At 32.1% G+C, this 19,181-nt stretch overlaps 1 protein-coding gene across 19 annotated transcripts in view; it reads right to left on the bottom strand.

Annotated features, from left to right (window-relative positions):
- SNAP91 (synaptosome associated protein 91) overlaps nucleotides 1-19,181 on the bottom strand; it is a 139,089-nt gene that overhangs the window by 65,850 nt on the left and 54,058 nt on the right. For all 19 annotated transcript variants that reach the window (XM_023533421.1, XM_023533420.1, XM_023533418.1 and 16 more), the window contains 3 exons: nucleotides 13,435-13,476; nucleotides 7,935-8,005; nucleotides 2,314-2,341 (listed from right to left, as the gene is read on the bottom strand). In XM_023533421.1, the coding sequence (XP_023389189.1) occupies nucleotides 2,314-2,341; nucleotides 7,935-8,005; nucleotides 13,435-13,476 (141 nt within the window). The remainder of the gene's footprint in view (nucleotides 1-2,313; nucleotides 2,342-7,934; nucleotides 8,006-13,434; nucleotides 13,477-19,181) is intronic.

Genomic DNA, 19,181 nt, shown 5'->3' with positions numbered 1-19,181 from the left:
TTTTTAAATGATCACTTGCAATAATTGGCATAAAACCAAGGCCATTCTTCTTCCTTTGTATCCTAAACAGACTTCATATGAAGTTTTCTCATGTGCCTTTGAAATCTGGCTAATATATTTAAAAATTAAAATTTTTATTGAATTACTAACCTAATTCTATTTTCTTTTATTTTATCTATTTAATTCTTCACATAGTCACAAGAGAAAGATTAATGGACCATCTCAAAACAGTCCACTGATACTTAGTTCTGTAAGTGGAATCGAGATATAACAGTAAGTAAAGTACACGAAGACCAAGATCATGCACGGGCTTTCAGACACTGCCGTAAATGGATACCCGATTTCAGATATACCAAACTTAAAGAACATTTCAAAAAGAATAATTTAAAAAAAAACGACTGAGGAGATAAGAAATTTATATAAATTTTCATACTTAACCAGTATTTGTCTAATATCTATTTGTCTAAGAATATAACTAATCAAGAAGTCAAAATTCAGTAGATGCACATGTGCCAAGCATTCGGTAGTTTGATAAAGACAAACATATGAGCAGTATGGATATAATTACTCAGAAAATATCAACTCAAGCCTCTCTTCACCCAAAATTCAAATTTTCCAAATGGAATGAGAAAGATTATCAAGAGAATAGAAAGGACCAACTAAAATTAACTTGCACATAATCCACTGTGAACACTGACAATTCCTCTAAAAGAAATCAGTTTTTTTTTAAGGGCAATACAGGTAAATAAGCTTAGAAAGTGATGTTTATGAAACACCACCAAGAACTTAATGACAGCAATGAATCTACAAACATAAATACAGAAATGAAGATCTTCAAAGACCCATTAAACATCGCCTTGTAACAGCAATTTCTGAAGAGATGAGAGAGCTAGGAAAACAGAACCAAAATAATCCTGTTATTTGAAGAAGAAAAAGTCAATAAAATTCAGTTCAGCCTAAATGGAGAAACAGACCATCTCAAAGGATGCCATAATTTTACCATACTCTACTCGGCAGTCATATGTTAGAATTTTTCACATAGACATAATGATTTGAAACCTGGCTTTGTATCCGAATCACCAGGGAGCCTTTTGTTTGTTAGTTTTATCTGATTGTTTGTTCAAGCTCCCCGAGGGACTCAGGCAGCAAGCCAGGCACTGGCACAGTATAGGGTGTCTGGGACACCCCTCCCCAACCCCGGTGCAGTGATGATGATATCCTTCATGTCCGTAATGACAGCAATTATATAGTGGAAACTTGTCAAAGAAGAAAGAGCTCATTTATTAATCTATTTTTTGCATGAAAGAATACAATGGCAAATGTGAACCACAGACCTACAGAAGTAATACTCTTGTTCCTGATTACCCTAATCCTGTCCTGCAACATGCTAAAATAGAGACAGGGAGGTGAAGGAGTTATTCAATTTATTAAAAGACTGTATAAAAGGCATGCTTGTGAAAAGATACCCAACCGCGAATGATTTCTCTACCATTAAAACATTCACATTATGTGCCTTACCTATCTCACAGAGCGCTGATTCAGTGTATATGAAAGTGCTTTGTAATGAGTAAAATGTTATACTGATACATTTGTTTTTAGTTGTAATATAAATGTATGAAAATTTCTTTCATATAAAAAAAATTCAGTCCAAATAGAGGACTAAATAGACATTGTTAATATTATATTGGATTTAGAAAATATAAAGGAGAATACATGAAAACTTACTTTTTCTCAAAAAATTAAAAATAAAATTACTTCATGATCCAGCAACTCCCCTTCTGCATATATGCCCAAAAGAATTGGAAGCAGGGATTTGGACAGATATTTGTATACCCAAGTTCATGACAGTGTTATTTAAAAAAGCCAAAAAGTGAAGCAACCCAAGTGTTCATTAACAGATGAACGGATGAACAAAATGTGGTACATATATATAAGAGAATATTAGTCAGCCTTAAAAAGGAAGAACATTCTGGCATATGCTACACCACTGACAAACCTTGAAGATATTATGCTACGAAAAACAAGCTAGTCACAAAGGGCAGATAACTAGATGATTTTCCTTATATGAGGTACCTCAAGTACTCAAAGTCATAGAGACAGGAAGTAAAATGGTGGCTGCCAGGGGCTGGGAAGAGGAGAAATGGACAGTTAGTGTTTAAAGGGTACAGAATTTACCTTCAGTTTTGGAAGGTAAAATAAGTTACGAAAATGGATGACAGGATGTTGCACAACAATGTGAATGTACTTAATGACACTGAACTGTAAACTCAAAGATGGTTAAAATGGTTAAAACAAAACAAAAAACGAGCTTACCTTACTTAATGGAGAGGGAGCACCAGATCTAAAAGGCAACAAAAAATTAAAACTGAATATACATGAATACATTTGCAGAAGCATTTAAATTTGATAATATCACCTGGTCGTCGAACATTAACTTGTTTATATACAACTGTTTTTTAGTAATGGACATATTATTTTTAAAAAATACTTTTTATCTTTATGCAATTATGGCATCCTCTTCTAATGTTTTCTATCCACTAAATTTCTAGTACTAGAAATTCTTAAATTTAAAATTCTTTTCTATAGCTTTAGCAATTCAATTCAAGTGGACCATTATTGCCCATATCTATCAAAAATAAACGGTCCAAATTGGAATTTTAAAAATTTTGCTAAGACTTGAGAAAAATGATGTTTAACAAAATAATAATAATAAAAAACCCTCTGGTTTATTATTTTAAAAGTTAGAAATCTCATTAAAGTACATTGTGATTCATTTAATCATAATTATGATGCATAAAAAGAACACCAGAATAAAAAAAAAAAATCCCTATGAGCCCTGTGCCTGAAATGTGTCTCAACTTCCATATTCACACTCCTGAACTTTTTTTTTTAAATGTAATGCAGTCTCTGAAAAATATTCCTATTATCCTGTTAGAACTAGAAGGAGCTTGAGAAAGAACAGTGACCTCCATGCTTATTTCTAAGGGAGTGAAGGAAAATTAGAAGTAAATTTTGTTTTAGATTATGGGTAGTAGTGACTATTGTCCATCATTTCCAGCAAAGCGCTTCAGAAACAACTGCCTAAACAGTTTATACACCTTACTAATCTGAGTTGGTAGAAAATTAATTAATAATAAAACAAAATTAATAAAAACTACAGTTCAATAAGAAGCTTATAGTCAAGGTCTTATAGGATGGCAGGGATGGCTTGCTACTTCTCTAGAGAAAATATCACATGTAGCAGTAGCAGAACAAGATTAGCAGAGACTTAGTAACTGGAATTTCTTAAAAGATCATGAATTTTTGTTTTGTTGAATGTAGCAAAAGGAATCTAGCAGTATTATATGTTTGACTAATATCTTTTACATTCAACTTCATTTGCTAACATGTGTCTGCCATTTTCTGTTTAATTTTAGTTTTTACTTAAAATGAATATAAGTAATGTAAAGTAAGAGCACACAGAGATTTCTGCTATATAATGAAGGCAGAAGCATAATAGTTACAACTCATTTCAGTTATGTGTACTTTGGCTAAAAGTTATTTTAATAGTAACATATCCTGTGAAGAAAAGGATATAGATCTATCTATATTATTCATTTCAAAGGGACTACTAAAACAAATGACTTCACAGCGTTCTCTGTGTCTACAAAAAGTTATTTAGGCATCTAAAAATTCCCTAATAAGTTTTTGACTAATAATTTCTCCACTCCCATCATTTTTCCTTTATATATGTGGAAAAGAAATAGAGTTAAGTCTAAATAAAAATTCAACAAAATAATGGCCTCAACTCAGAAGTCACTAGATGTGGTCACTTTCTAAGAATAAAATAGTTGAAATTAATTTCTCTCTCAAGTAATTTTCATGAACCAATTCTCAGTGGTACTGATGAATGAGAATACTATTACAGAAAAGAGAATTGAGGATAATCAAAAACTTTTGACACTTTTTCAAACTAACATACAAAATTTTCTAACATATTCTATGCTCTATATCAAGAATAAAGATACAGTAAAAATGACAGAATTGTTCTACCTGCTATTAAAGAATATCACATTCAAATCTAAGTATATCAAAATCGGCATAAGAATCAGTTTGCCAAGCTCCTACATGAACATTAAATGACACTTGTAGTCACCCCATGGATTAAATAAGTAAACGTGAAAATCTCCTACAATCTATGTTGAACTATCATGCCACTTACTGTACTGTATCTTGCCTGTTTCAATATCTTTCTTTTGCATGTTAAGTTCTTTGAAGTGAGGGAACCCATATCTATGTTTTATATCCCTAGTAATTTACGCAACACTTGGCATTGTCTAGGCACCGAAATATATTTCTGTATTATCTAAATCTTGGAATAAAATACATTCATGTACTTTTTGTATAAAAAGCAAGCTAACTGAAAGCCTCAAAAATTATTTTGTGTAAAACTAAACTGTCAAGATGTGTGACCCCTATTCCCATTGACCAAGTCCAGCTGTTTGCCAAGATTTCATCAAAAAGGTGAGAATCAGAGGTGCTCCCATTGGGGCCATAGCTTTAAAAAGGATAATTAATCACCGAATAAAATCTGAGGGCTCTGAGGCTCAGAGAGGTAAATAATGTGCCGAAGTCTCGTCATTCTTTAATAGTGGATTTAAGACTTCAGTCCAAGTCTTTCTGACACCCAGAGCCTGTGTTCACTTCACATTCTAGCCAGTCCTGATGAAAACACGTATGAGCCCAGAACATTTGTTCCTCTCTTGCACAACGCACCAGCTGCTTCTTTTTTATCTGTTTCTAGGTTGATTTTCTACCCTATCCTTGGTCCTTTCTTATTTACAAAAGAAAATGCTACACTATCTTATATATAGATAATGACATTTATTAAAGATCCGCACTTAATTTTAATTATTTCAGCTAGATAAATTTAGTACAGAGTGAACTGTGTTGGGAAAAATTAAAACACAAATATAATTTCAGAAGAGAATGAATGACCATATAGTAATCTACCCTAAATTCTGTAATATGCTACAAACAAAAATATGTGGGTTTCTATGACAAACATAGCAAATGCCAAGGTTTACTTCCAAAGCATATAAGTAAGCTCTCAAAAGAGAAAACTTTGTTTCTTACTCACGACAATAGACCCTACAATGTTCTGGCTATAAATGCTAGATAGAAAATCTATCTTCCAAATAATTTCAATTACAATAGACTTATCTTGTGTTTCTTGCACCTTCAACAGTCAATAAACCCCCATGAAAAATAAAATCAATCTCTCTCTTTTGTTCAGTGGAATCATGGAAACAGTCACTATACAGTCAGTATATCACACAGTATTGCATACAATTTCAAAAATAAATAGTGGATACAAGGCACTAAATATAAAGGGTTCATATATTTTTTATAGCAGATATTCGAAAAGTCTATCTTATCCATTTACTTGACTTAGAGGTTAGAATAACTTTATACTGCTACTGGAAGATAAGGAAAACAAGTTTAATTAATTTTCTTCATAAAATTGTCTTTTGGCACTTCTGCCATATGACATGGGAAAAAATCTTTTGTTTAGTAAACAAATGAAAAAACCTTCAATTTCTAAAATCTAAAATGTACACCTAAGAGAGATTATTAGTCTTGATTCAAGAGGACCAAAATAAAGTAAAACCATTTATGCCAGTCACCCTGAGAGACAAAAAAAATACAATGAAAAAACAGATGTGTAAAATTGACAGAAATCAGTTTTAAATATTCTAAATACCAAATGTGGATTCTTAAGAGTGCTTTTTTGCAGTTTTAGTAATAACCAAATGCAAAAAAGTCACTCAATACAGTACTCACCCTTCACTTAAGTTCCCAGGTAAGCACAAACATACAAAGAAGAAAATAGTTAACTACTATAGTTCATTGATTTTAAAAATAAGGAATAAGCAAAAGACAACTTCATATGTGGTCTCAGCCAATTCAGAAATTAACTCTGACAAGCATAAAATGATTTGAAAGCAGAAAGAAAACATGCTCAGCAAAAGGTATTCAAAACAGAAGTTTTTGTTTCACTACCCTTAGAAATGTAACTAAATTTTCCAAAAAATAGTTTGCAGCAGCCACAAGGGGGCAAATTTAGATTTGAAGTTAGGGCTAAGGAAAAGAAATCCACTCTAGAAGGTCGCTTCTCCCGTGACTGCAGCCCTGCCAAATTTAAAAAGGAAAAAGTGTGGGTCTGTGCAGGATGTGGAGGACCCTTAAGGGGAAAAGTGCAGGGAAGCTGACTTTTCGCCTACATGCATCCCACATCGCCCAAGGGGGAGGCTCTAACTCTTGGGGATGTGCATACTGTATTTCCTTAGCTAAAAAGGTTTTTCTGCCACAGAAGCAGGGACATTTCTCAGGCTTCCTGCCTCCCTTTGCTCACATCCTAGGCTACTCACTTGGCTTCCCAGATACCCTTATACAGGTGACCCCAGCAACAGCTGGAACTGGATATCTTCTATTGTGATTTAATATACTCTCACATCTTTTTAGTTGACATCAATCCATCCACAAAAGTGTGATCATCCACGGCTACATCGAAGCTGGGGTCGACTGTGGGCTTTGGTAATAAACTTGCTAGCATCCGTGAGAGGTTCTGTCACCCATCATTTCAAATAGCTCTGCCATAACTGCCTGAGATTCCCACACTGTTCCTTATCACTGAAAATTTCAAACATGCAATAATTTTTATCCTAAGTTGGAAAAGATGACAGAAATAATACTTAGCACTAAAAGATGACAGAAATAATAAAATAAGAAACAAAAAAGTAACATCAAGACAGAGTCTAGATTTTGGGAGAATGCCCAGAGAGAAAAAAGCAGAAAGGAGTTTTTGATAGCTGTTATCATAAGTAAAATCTATGACCAGCCTACAGCCCTGCAAAGATCAGTTCTTAGGTTGTTTCTGCTAACTTCTGCTGTCAATCTATGTGGAATAAACATAAAGCCAGGATGACCCACAAAGACATTTCAAGCTGACTCTGTAGAGAAAGCTACACAAAGTGTTAAGGTGGAGATGATAAAATATAAAACAGTCCCTGACCTTTAGAATCAGAAAATCTATTTAAACCACATGTGTGAGGAAAAAAAAAAAAAAAAAAAGCCACACCACCAGGCAGTGCATGATTAAAGGAAGGCTTCATGACATGGTCCTCCCAGGACGTATAAGATTTACACAGACACAAATAAGGAAGGTAGGCATCCAAGACTAGCAGCAATATTGTCTGAGCAAGGCACAAAGACTGGAAAGCACTGGGTCTTGTGAATACTCAAGTTTGACACCCGCCAGAGTAAAGGAAAGAAATGGAACCTGGACACATTTTGCATGCAGTGAGGAAAAACAGTCAAAAATGTAAGTGTTTAACACCAAGTATGAAAATCCAGTAAAACCGCACTTATCGTTGCTCGATTGCTACTCTTTCTATAAAAAGTTCTCTGAGTAAAAATGTCAGCAGCATGCCATGCTGAATGGTTCAAGTGGAGAGAGTCTGGAGTCCAAAAAGACTATACTTGAGAGCTTTGCTTAGTGGGGCTGGTAACATAATGATATTCGAAGCTGTGAAATTGTGCTTGTTTTTACTCATGTCCAAAGATGACAGCCTCTATTTTTAAACGTGAGCAACTCTTTTTTTCTCTGTATTGTGAATCCCTTCTAAGGGCAAATATATAAATTAGAAAGTTCAGTCAACATGGGTACAACCTACTAATTTGCTGCATGTCTGCAATTAAATTGCCTACACATGAGGGTCACACTCTCATAAACCGATGGGAAGGAGAAGGGTTTTGAAGGAACCCAGAAGAATTACAATAAAGTATACCCTAAAACTGCAGTAGTAAGTATAAGTTGTATCATGATAAATCTCATTCTTAGCAAGAACAACTAGCATTTTTCATCTTATTTAGAATATACAGCTAATGCGTACTTGTTTCCAGGTTTCTTTCCTTCTAATGTATTTAGATGCTGTTCAAGGGTCTCCATAAGACTGCTGGGAGCCTACAATAAGAAAGTAAAAATAAATCTCTGCATTGCTTGCTTTCAAAGTAAACACACTGGAACATCACTGTAACTCTGTATGGAGGAGGTCAGTGGATGGATCCAAATATGTATGTGAGATAATTTCATTCTAGGTTCTTTTGGTATTTAAATATTTAAATTCCATGGAATCTCAATAGGGCCCATCTTACATATACTTAACTTCACTGAATAACACGTAGTGTTACAGCGTGGTTTCAGTGTACATATTACATTGGATAAACTTTTTCTAAGATCTTACTTATACGTAGTAAACTTAATTAAGGTCACCATACATTTCCATAAGACCACAGTGAAAAAAGAATAAGCATTTGTATCCAAGTCAAAAATATAAGAGCCCAAATACAAACTTATAGAAATGTGAAAATACAGTAAAACCTCACTTATCCATGTTTGACTGAAATATTAGGAAAACTTACTACTGTATTTTAAAAAAGGGGGGGATAAGTGATAGTTGTGAGCAAAAGAATATAACTTTAGTAATAAAGAACAATTAAGATTTTCTTATTGAGCTATTTAATTTATATATGTAATAAAGTTATGTTAGCAAATACAATAATGTTATAATAGACTACATGTATGAGCAGATTTAATATATTTCAACCATTGTATTAAAAAGTAACTGTTTTTATAACATGTTAGGCAATGTAATGTGATGGTATTTTACTGTATAGTAGAAAGAGAAACATCCTACCCCATCTATTCCTCAAGCATTAGAAATTTAATTTTCTCTTTCTCAAATAATTTTAAGCCAAATCATACCTTAACAGCAGCATAGGCATTCAAAGAGTAGCATTTCATGACTGAAATATATAATTTGTTTATAGATACACTGAATTCTGACAGTTGTTCTTTGAATTAATATGAAATTAATTTTGAAGGACTTCAAAGTAACTGCTAATTGTTGAAATAGCTCACATAATTCAGGGAAATTCCTACCACTGTTCATTTTACATTGCACCTATAATGACAAATTAAAATAAAATTCTTATTAAAAAATTTTAGTTTTGAAAGTTCACAATATTTAACATTTATTTTAACTTCACAAAGACTCAGAAACTGCCTTAGCAATTATGTAATTACATATGTAATGATATGTTTATTATAAGTGTAAATTACTAAGTGAACCAAACATGTAAATTTATAAATAAAAATTGCTAAGTGAACAAATTAATGTGACCAAAGTGATGAAGGTAAAGTAAAAAGAAACAGCCTTATGAACATTACCTAAAAAGTTATGGACTATAGTGTAGAAAGAATAATGACTGTAAGGGAATATAATACATTTAGAAAATTATAAAAATTAAAAGTTTAAAATATAACTCAGGTGAAAGTGGATTTACTCAATAAATTCCAGTAAACTACAGCTAGGAATATGCCTCTATTGTAAAAAAAAAAACAACCAAAAAACGAATTTTTAAAAGATTAAAAAAAATTTTGCTCTATAGAAGAAATAGTCAACTATAAAGATGTGTTCATTTAACAAACAGAATGTACACTGTAACCTTAAAAGGAAGAAAATATAAATGGCTTCACAATTTTTATGTGAATTCACACCTGATAACTTCAAAATTATCATACTAACTGTTAAAATAATAATAATTATAATTGTCATATTAATGGAATATAGGAGGCCTGGGCATATAACTTTAAACTTTTCATATTTCCACTTTTTTTTTGTTGAGAGCAGAGTAACGGAAAAATTAATCAAGCCATAGACCCTCTCTCCATTTAGAAGACTTAGGTCCTCTGAATGTTAAACACAATGTAAAGAAAATGTGATTCTGTGCTAAACCTGTTAAAAATGCTATTTACAGTCACAAAATAGAGAATAATATATTATAACAAAAAAAGAGGTTGTATTTTCTCATTTTTTAATTATCTAAACAATAAAGAGAACAAAAACCCCAGAACCAGGAAGATAATTTGCAATTTCATTCTTTTTGTAAAATTTCTTAATAATTTAAGGAAGAAAAATTTTAAATGAAGTAATAGTCACAACGGTCACAACAGAAATCTAATCAAGAACACAGACTACAAAATTGACTTCTGTCTTTAAAGGGAGTTATTTCCCAACACATTGCATCTAAAATTAAGTTTATAGTATTTTATCTTAGAGGTTTAAAAATGCTTCTTCATTTATATTACTTATAGAGACTTGTGAAATCTAATAGAAATAAATTCTTCAAATGTATTCGAAGGGGAAAAATTATTTTATAGCAATGTTTAAGAATGCAGGAATATCAACCTTCTTCTCAACTGTATATCTATGGCTCTGACCATATCCTAGCATGTAGTAGGAAAGAAACAAAAACTGTTTCAAATTTCCAAGGATCAAAACTTTGAGAATACCTCTGCTGTTGTAAAAGGAATTTGATAATTAATAAAAGATGATAAGCAGTATCTTTAGTTGCTTATTTTTAAAAACGCCAAAGTCAATAGACAAATTGGAAACACCAAGCCAAAGAACAAGAGTCAGCCTGTGAAAACTAATAGATAACAGCAATACATCACAGTTACCGATTCATCAGTGGTACAGTCTTTAAAAGGAGATTTTTCTTTACCAGCAGTTTTCAGATCAACCAGAATTCCTGACATCAAAACCTAAGATGTTTTTCATAAATGGAGATATTTTAAATTTGGAATATACACACACACACCAAACAGGAAATATTTTGAAAATCCTTTTCTTGGAACAAATTCACAGATAATTTTGAGTCCAGGATCAAAAAGGAAGCACACATCTACAATTTAAATGCTTTAGATTTTACAGCATCATTAAAACCAAATGAGGGAAAAGAAGCAACCAAAACATCATTCAAATTTTTTATCATTAGATCTAAAAAACCATTTGGAAATACTAAGGAGAAATATTTCAGTTCTGATATCATGGTCACTTCTTAACCCAAACAGCCATTTTGAAAGTTTTAAAAAAATGTTGTTGCTATTCATAAATCACTTAAATGCAGTTATAATATTATATTCACAATTTAAAAAGGGCTACAGATGTCCATACTCGTATTTATTGTGTATTTTCTAAGCTAAAAGATTTCCATTAAATTCCTCTGTTCCATTTTGCTGCAAAAGGAATTCTAATCCTTTTTCAGTTACTAGGAGCCTCCTCCTACTTCCAGTCAATAGGCAGACCTTCTAACGGTCTCCATTTCCTCTTTAACTCTCTTTTATGGCTAGTGTTTTTGTTCATTGCTATGGCTAGATTCAGTGCTATGGTGGCTACAGAGAAGCCTGGCAGAGAGCAGAACTTAATCTCAAAGGCATTAAACTGAATCCATGCAACTTGGCATTTCTAGACCCATCTGCAGATTTTATTTGTTTGTTTATTTAGCCTAACACTGTCTAAAAGATTAACCTTAGAACAGCTTACATTCCAGCTCAGCCCTGACTATATTACTGTCAGAGTTGGTTTAAATCCCTAGTTCAATTAGAAGCCTCTATTGGTCCTGTGGAGGGGCTCTAAATAAGAATTTGGGAGTGTGTTTAGCTCTGTTGCTCATAATCTCAGCAGAAATTAAGTAACAAGAAATTTCAGAAGCACACAATATTCTTGTATTGAAGTGTAAATATATACTGGAGAAATAAACTATAGGGTTGCTTTGTTTTTTAATGAGGTAATTTAAAAATAAATGTTAATAGTGAAGTTTATGTGGCTCTTATGGTCATAACAAAAGTAGAGGATATGCAATATCAGATTCTAATGAATCTCTACCACAGAATAGCTTTTTACTAGATTCAGGGCAAGATTTTACCTTAAAGATTTTATCTCTATTTCCCAAACTGTGATAACACACAATGTACATCATTAAATAAAATATTTTGTCTCTGGACTTCTTGAGAGAGATTATATAAATTATAATTAATATTATAGTATCATTAAAAGTTAAACTCAAGTATGTGAATCATTTTTTTAATGACATATAATACTTTTCTAATTTTAAAAACAAAAAGGCATTAAGTATTCTTTTAAACTTTTTTTCTCCTTCAGACTCTGCCCAAATTGAAAGCCTCTCTAACAATATATCTAGTTTTTCTTTTATTCTACAGTGAGCTGTCTATAGAGTTGAATAAAGATGATTTACCATTTCTAAGAGCCATTCATTCAGCTAAGTAGTTTAATATCCACCTTTTTAGGTTAACATGCATTATTTATTTGGGTTATTTTACAAAACTGCACTGTAAATGTTTATTATAATTAATTTAAAATGAAAGCACACATTGCTTATTACTATTGCAAAACTCATAAATCTATATGCAATAAAGGGATTTTAACAGTGCTTTGTGCACAATTTTTAGCCATCTCCAAAATGATATCAATATCTTATAGTCAGTATTTATCCAATCGTCTTCTCATAGTAGCAAAAATATTTTATACTAATATTCTGTCTACTAGAAAGAGCTATCTCTTAACTTTTAAATAAAAAAATATAATGCCATCATATTCTGAATTGTTTTGTGAATTTTATTTGTGAAGAATTCTTAGAATTTCATTGGTATTTTAATATACATACAGAGACTATTACATTGGGTTTCTCTAATTTTTAATAAAAATTTAAGGTTAACATTTTAAATATGGAAATATTTTAAAGAATTAAAGAAAGTAATTAAACATTTTGATATTATTAAAACTTATTAATATCATTTCATTATGATAATTTTCTTCTATTACAATGACTTATTTACAAAGACAGAAAACTTCTATACTCATTACTGGTAAAAAAGATAACACTATAATCTCTCCTATCAAGTGAATGTCTCTAATTGAAGGACATGTTTGGATAGAAATTTACCATTAACAAAGTGAAGAGCTGATTAAATAAAAACAGTTCCTGTCAATTATGAAAAAGGTCATGCAGTAATTCTACTCATGTGAATGACCTTGATTTTTTCACTTTAGCACTCTCTTGACGAATAAAAGGATTGATAAGGAAGCCTGCTATTGTTTTTGCTTACTAAATGTTTCCCAGAAAAATCATCTACCTCTGCTACTTTTTTTAAAAAAATTATTTTACATATGGAAATTTCTCTACTTCATAAGGGAGACAAGGATCAGTGTAGTAGAACTATATTGGAGTTTGCCCCATTCACATTCTTCTTTCATTCAAGTTCAAGAAAGAAAAGAGAGCTCAGTAAGTAAATTCAGTTGCCTTTAAAGAATAAATTATGTTATAAGGACAGGAAAATCTTCATGTTACCTTCAGAAAGATATTCAATGGCTAGAAAAAATAAGCTAGAAAATTTCCAAAAAAGTTGGTTGCCTAAATTCAAAATGCATTAAATGGTTACAAGACTATGGCCCAGGTAGGATCTTTTATGGCAAATTATGGAATAATAATTTCATGCACACTGAATCTTCCACTCAGAGAAGCATTTACCTGTGTGAGGTCAGGAATGTCACCTTTATCAATGCCAACTTGCTGTAGATTAAAAAAAAGAAGAAGTTACTTAGTGGAATTTGAAAAATTAATTTCTCTAAATTTAATTGAAGATCATCACAGAATTAGTTAAAACCATAGTTTAAACTTGGTATAGAAGAATTGTTATTATAAATATTAGTTTCACTTTGAGCATATGCTCAGTGTACTTTTCCACTCGATATGATAGACCAATTATTTCATTAATATAGCTAGATATAACAAGTGTACAGAATTAGGTTAGAACTCCAGAACAGAACTTAAGAAACTGAAGTGTAAAATTTAAAGATTTCCTCCACAGTCAATGGCAGCTAAAAAACTTAAAAGAATAAAAAATTCTTAGACTAAATTTAAATGTTAATTATGCCAAGTCCTCTGTATAGGAAATATCCATTTGTTTTTTGAATTCACTTTTTAATTAAAAATTTTTATTTCATTTATTTAAACAACTCCCCCTCCCCCAAACAGTTCACCCATTTCTCCCACCCCTACCACCTCCACTTCTTGGAACCACCAATCTGTTCTCTGTATCCCTGACCTTGGATTTTTTCTTCTTTTTTCTATATTCAATATATAAGCGAGATCATATGGTATTTGCTTTCTCTGACTTATTTCACTTAGCATAATGCCCTCAAAGTCCATCCAGGTTATCACAGATGGTAAGATTTTATTCTTCTTATGGCTGAATAATATTCCATTGTGTATGCATCTATATAACATTTTCTTTATCCACTCACCCATCAATGAGTATTAATGTTGTTTCCATATTTTCATTAATATAAATAATGCTGTAATGAACATGGGCGTGCATGTATCTTTTCATTAGTGTTTCTGTTTTCTTCGGATAAATACCCAGAAGTGAATTTCTGCATCATCCAGTAATTATATTTTTAATATTTTGAGGAACCTCCACACTGTTTTCCGTAGTGGCTGCACCAATTTACATTCCCACTAACAAAGTACAAGGGCTCGCTTTTCTCCACATCCTCACCAATGCTTGTTATTTCTTGTCCTTTGGATAACAGCCATTCCAGCAGGTATGAGGTGATATCTCATTGTGGTTTTGATTTGCATCTCCTTGATGATTAATGACGTTGAGCATCTTTTTATATACCTCTTGGCCATTAGTATGTCTTTTTGAAAAAATGTCTATTCAGATGTTCTGCCCATTTTTAATTGGATTGTTTGCCTTTTTCCTATTGAGCTGCAGGAATTCTTTATATGTTTTAGATATTTGCCCCTTATCAGATATACGATTTGGAATCATTATCTCCCATTTGGTAGGCTGCATTTTTCATCTTGTTAATGGTTTATTTTGCTGCGTAGAAGCCTATTTATAAGATGTAGTCCCACTTGTTCATTGCTTTTACTTTTGGCGTCAGACTAAAAAGATCATCGACAAGACTCCCATGAGGAGATTACAGCTTACATTTTCTTCTAGGAGTTTTGTGGTTTCAAGTCTTATATTCAAGTCTTTAATCCATTTTGAGTTAATTTTTGTGTATGGTACAAGAAAGTGATCCAGTTTTGCATGTGGCTGTCCAATTATCCCAAGACCATTTACTGAAGAGACTTTCTTTTCCACATGGTATATTCCTGGCTCCTTTGCTGTAAATTAACTGACAATATATGCATGGGTTTATTTCTGGGCTCTCTATTCTGTTCTATTGATCTGTGTCTGTTTTTATGCCAATACCATACTGTTTTAATAACTGTAGCTTTATAATATAGTTTGAAACCAGGGAGCATGATGTCTAGAGCTTTTTCTTTTTCAAAACTGTTTTGGCTATTTGGGTTTTTTTTTGGTTGCATACAAATTTTAGGGTTGTCTTTTCTTTTCCTCTGAAAATGCCATTGAATTTTGATAGGGATTGCATTGACTCTGTATATTGCTTTGGGTAGTATGAACATTTTGACAATACTAATTCTTCCAATCCATTCATTAATGTCTTATAATTTTCAAAATGCAGGTCATTTACTTCCTTGGTTAAATCAATTCCTAGGTATTTTATTCTTTTTGGTGCAATTGTAAATGGTATTGTTTTCTTAATTTCTCTTTCTGATAGTTCATTATTAGTGTAAAGAAATACAACAGATTTTTGCATATTGATTTTGTATTCTCCAACTTTACTGAATTTGCATAGTAGTTGTAACAGTTTTTTTTTTATGGAGTCTTTAGAATTTTCTATATATAATATCATATCATCTGCGAATAGTGAAAGTTTTACTTCTTTCTTTCCAATTTGGATGCCTTTTATTCCTTTTTCTTGCCTGAATGCTCTTGCTAGGTCTTCTAATACTATGTTGAATAAAAGTGGAGAAAGTGGCCATCCTTGTCTTTTCCTGATTCTAGAGGAAACACTTTCAGCTTTTCACTTTTGAGTGTAATGTCCCTGTGGTCTTGTTATATATGATCTCTACATTACCTCTATATCTTCTTTGTTAAAGCTTTTTAAATTACAAATGGATGAATTTTGTCAAATGCTTTTCCTTTATCTTTTGAGATGATCATATGATTTTTACCCTTCATTTTCTTAATGTGGTGTATCATATTGACTGATTTGCAGATGAACTATCCTTGCGACCATGGAATAAATCCTACTTGATCATGGTGTATGATCCTTTTAATGTATTGTTGAATTTGGTTTGCTAATATTTTGTTGATTTCTGCATCTATGTTCATAAGGGATATTGGCCTATAATTTTCTTTTTTGTAGCATCTTTATCTGGTTTTGGTATGAGGGTAATGCTGGCCTTCTAAAATGTGTTTGGAAAAGTTCCCCCCTCTTCTATTTTTTGGAAGAGTGAGAAGAATTAGTATTAGTTCTTCTTTGAATGTTTATTAGAATTCACCAGTGAAGCCATCCGGCCCTGAACTTTTGTTTGTTGGAAGGTTTTTCATTACTTATTCAATCTTCTTGTTAGTAATTGGTCTGTTCAGATGTTCTATTTCATCAGAATTCAGTCTTAGTAGGTTGCATATTTCTAGGAATTAATTTCTTCTAGGTTGTCTAATTTGTTGGCATATAGTTATTCATAATAGTCTCTTAGGATCCTTTGTTCTTCTATGGTATCAGTTGTAACATCTCTTTCATTTCTCTTTTGAGTCCTTTTTTTTCTCGGTGATTCTACCTGAAGGTTTTGTTGATTTTGTTTAACTTTTCAAAGTTTGAGCTTAGTTTTATTGATCTTTTCTATTATCTTTTAAGTCTCTATTTATTACTGCTCTCATCTTTATTTCTTTCCTTTTAACTTTGGGCTTTTTCTTTTTCCAGTTCTTTGAGATGTAAAGATAGGTTGTTTGAGACTTTTCACGTTTCTTAAAGTAGGCATTTATCACTACGAACTGCTTTTTTCTGCATTCCATAAATTTTGGTATGTTACATTTCCATTTTTGCTTGTCTCAAGGTATTTTTTGATTTCTCTTTTGATTTCTTCTTTGGCCCATTGGTTGTTCAGTAATTTGTTCTTTAATCTCCACATTTTTGTGAATTTTCTAGTTTTCTTCATGTAATTAACTTCTAGTTTCATACCACTGTGGTTGGAAAATATGCTAGATATGATTTCAATCCTCTTAAATTTATTAAGACTTGTTTTGTGGCCTAACATATGATCTATCTTGGACTATATTCTACATGGACTTGAGAAGAATGTGTATTCTGTTGCTTTGGGATGGAGTGTTCTGTAACACTGTTATCAATTTAAAATAGACTGTAAAAATTGTCATATGTAAGCCTCATGGTATTCTATAGTAAATATACAAAAGATAAAGGCATCTAAGCACACCAGTAAAGAAAGTCACAAGGAAGAACATAACAGGAAGGAAGGAACAGAGAGGAACTACAATAACAGCTATAAAACAATTAACAAAATGGCAATAAGCCCATTCCTATCAATAATTACTTTAGATATAAATGGCTAAATTCTCCAATCAAAAGAAAGACTTGTTGAATGGATTAAAAAAAAAGACTCACCTATATGCTGACTACAGGAGACACAAATTAGATGTAAAGATACACACATAGTAAAAGTGAAGAGTTGGAAAAAGATATTTCACACAAATGGAAAGCAAAAGAAAGCTAGAGCAGCTATATTTATAGCAGACAAAACAGACTTTAAAACAAAGACTATAATAAGAAACAAAGAAGGGTGTCACATAATGATAAAGGGGTCAATCTAACAAGAAGATATAATGTTTGTAAGTATTTATGAACCTAAAAGAGGAGCATCTAAATATATATAAGGCAAATATTAACAGACAAAAAGGAGAAATAGACAACAATACAATAATAATAGGAGACTTTAATTAATACCCTATTTACATCAATGGATAGATTGTCCAGACAGAAAATCAATAAGAAAGCATCAGCCTTAAATGACGTGTTATACCAGATGGACTTAGGAGATATTTATCGAACATTTCACCCAAAAGCAACAGAATACACATTCAATTTTAATAACTTGTTCTGGATGTAGTTTTCACCTCTCTTCTCACAGAGAGAACCATTTTATTGGTTTCTTATGTATCCTTCCAGAGTTTCATTATGTGCATCCAGGAAATGTACAATATTTAAATATTTAGTTCCCCTATTATTATTATACAATAATAGTGTATGAAAAACACTGAGTTCTCTTTTTTCATTTAACAATTTATTTTAGAGCTGTATCCATATTAATACACAGTTTCTTCATTTTTTAATCAACTCTCTTGTCCTATCATTTATTTAACAAGCCACCTATTAATAGACACTGATGTTGCTTCCAAACTTTTGCTACTACAAGCAATGCTGTACACACTATTTTGCACCTATGCGAACACATCTGTAGTATATATTTGTAGAAGCGGAATTACTAGGCAAAAGCATACAGCAATTTTTAACTCTTTGGGTTGGGAAAGGAAGGGGCGTAAGAAGCAGGAGCAGAAAGAGAAAAAGCATGTGAGCATGCAAATATGGGAATATATTAATAAAGGTGAATTAATGAAGAGAGTATAAAGGTGTTCACCTAAGCTACTTTATCAACTTTTTTGTTGATTTGAAAATTACTCAAAATAAAAAGTTGGGAAAAATGCAAATCATAACTTCAATTATCTAATTTTATATAGATGATTAAATTGATTCTCAAAGAAACAATGTGGGTTAAACCAAAGTCTCTCTTTTTGAAAAACCAAGTGCTTTGATTATACTAATGGAAATGTGGAAGTAAATACACGGAGTCTAAGTGTTGGGCTCTTATTAAGACAATATAGCAAACTGGAGATTGGAAGACCCACTTGTGCATCAAGTTCTGCACTAACTTCTTTCCTCTGCCTTTTCTATGACTAGATTAGTCTCTCAACCTGAGCACTTTTGACATTTTGGGATGATAATTCCTTTTGGTGGTACTCTTGTGTACTGTAGGATATTAGCAATATCCTTGATCTCTACCTACTGGATGATTGTAGCCCCACTTTTCTTCCTCTATCTATCTATTGATATAAATTGGTTATTAAAGTCTCTTACTATTACTATGTTACTATTTGGTTGTTACAACCAAAAATGTCTCCGGATGTTGTCCTCTGGAGAGGAGGAGGGAGCAAAATTGTCCACTACGGGGAATTGCTGGTGTAGAGAGCACTGGCCCCCATCTTTCTAAATCAACTTATGCTAGAGAGTTCTCTCCAAATACAGGCTTTAACTGCTAATGACTGAACTCTGGCTTTAAGGAAG

The sequence above is a fragment of the Pteropus vampyrus genome, unplaced genomic scaffold (genome assembly GCF_000151845.1).
Source record: "Pteropus vampyrus isolate Shadow unplaced genomic scaffold, Pvam_2.0 Scaffold102, whole genome shotgun sequence".
Classification (NCBI taxonomy): domain Eukaryota; kingdom Metazoa; phylum Chordata; class Mammalia; order Chiroptera; family Pteropodidae; genus Pteropus; species Pteropus vampyrus.
This window is presented reverse-complemented; position numbering and strand designations above follow the sequence as displayed.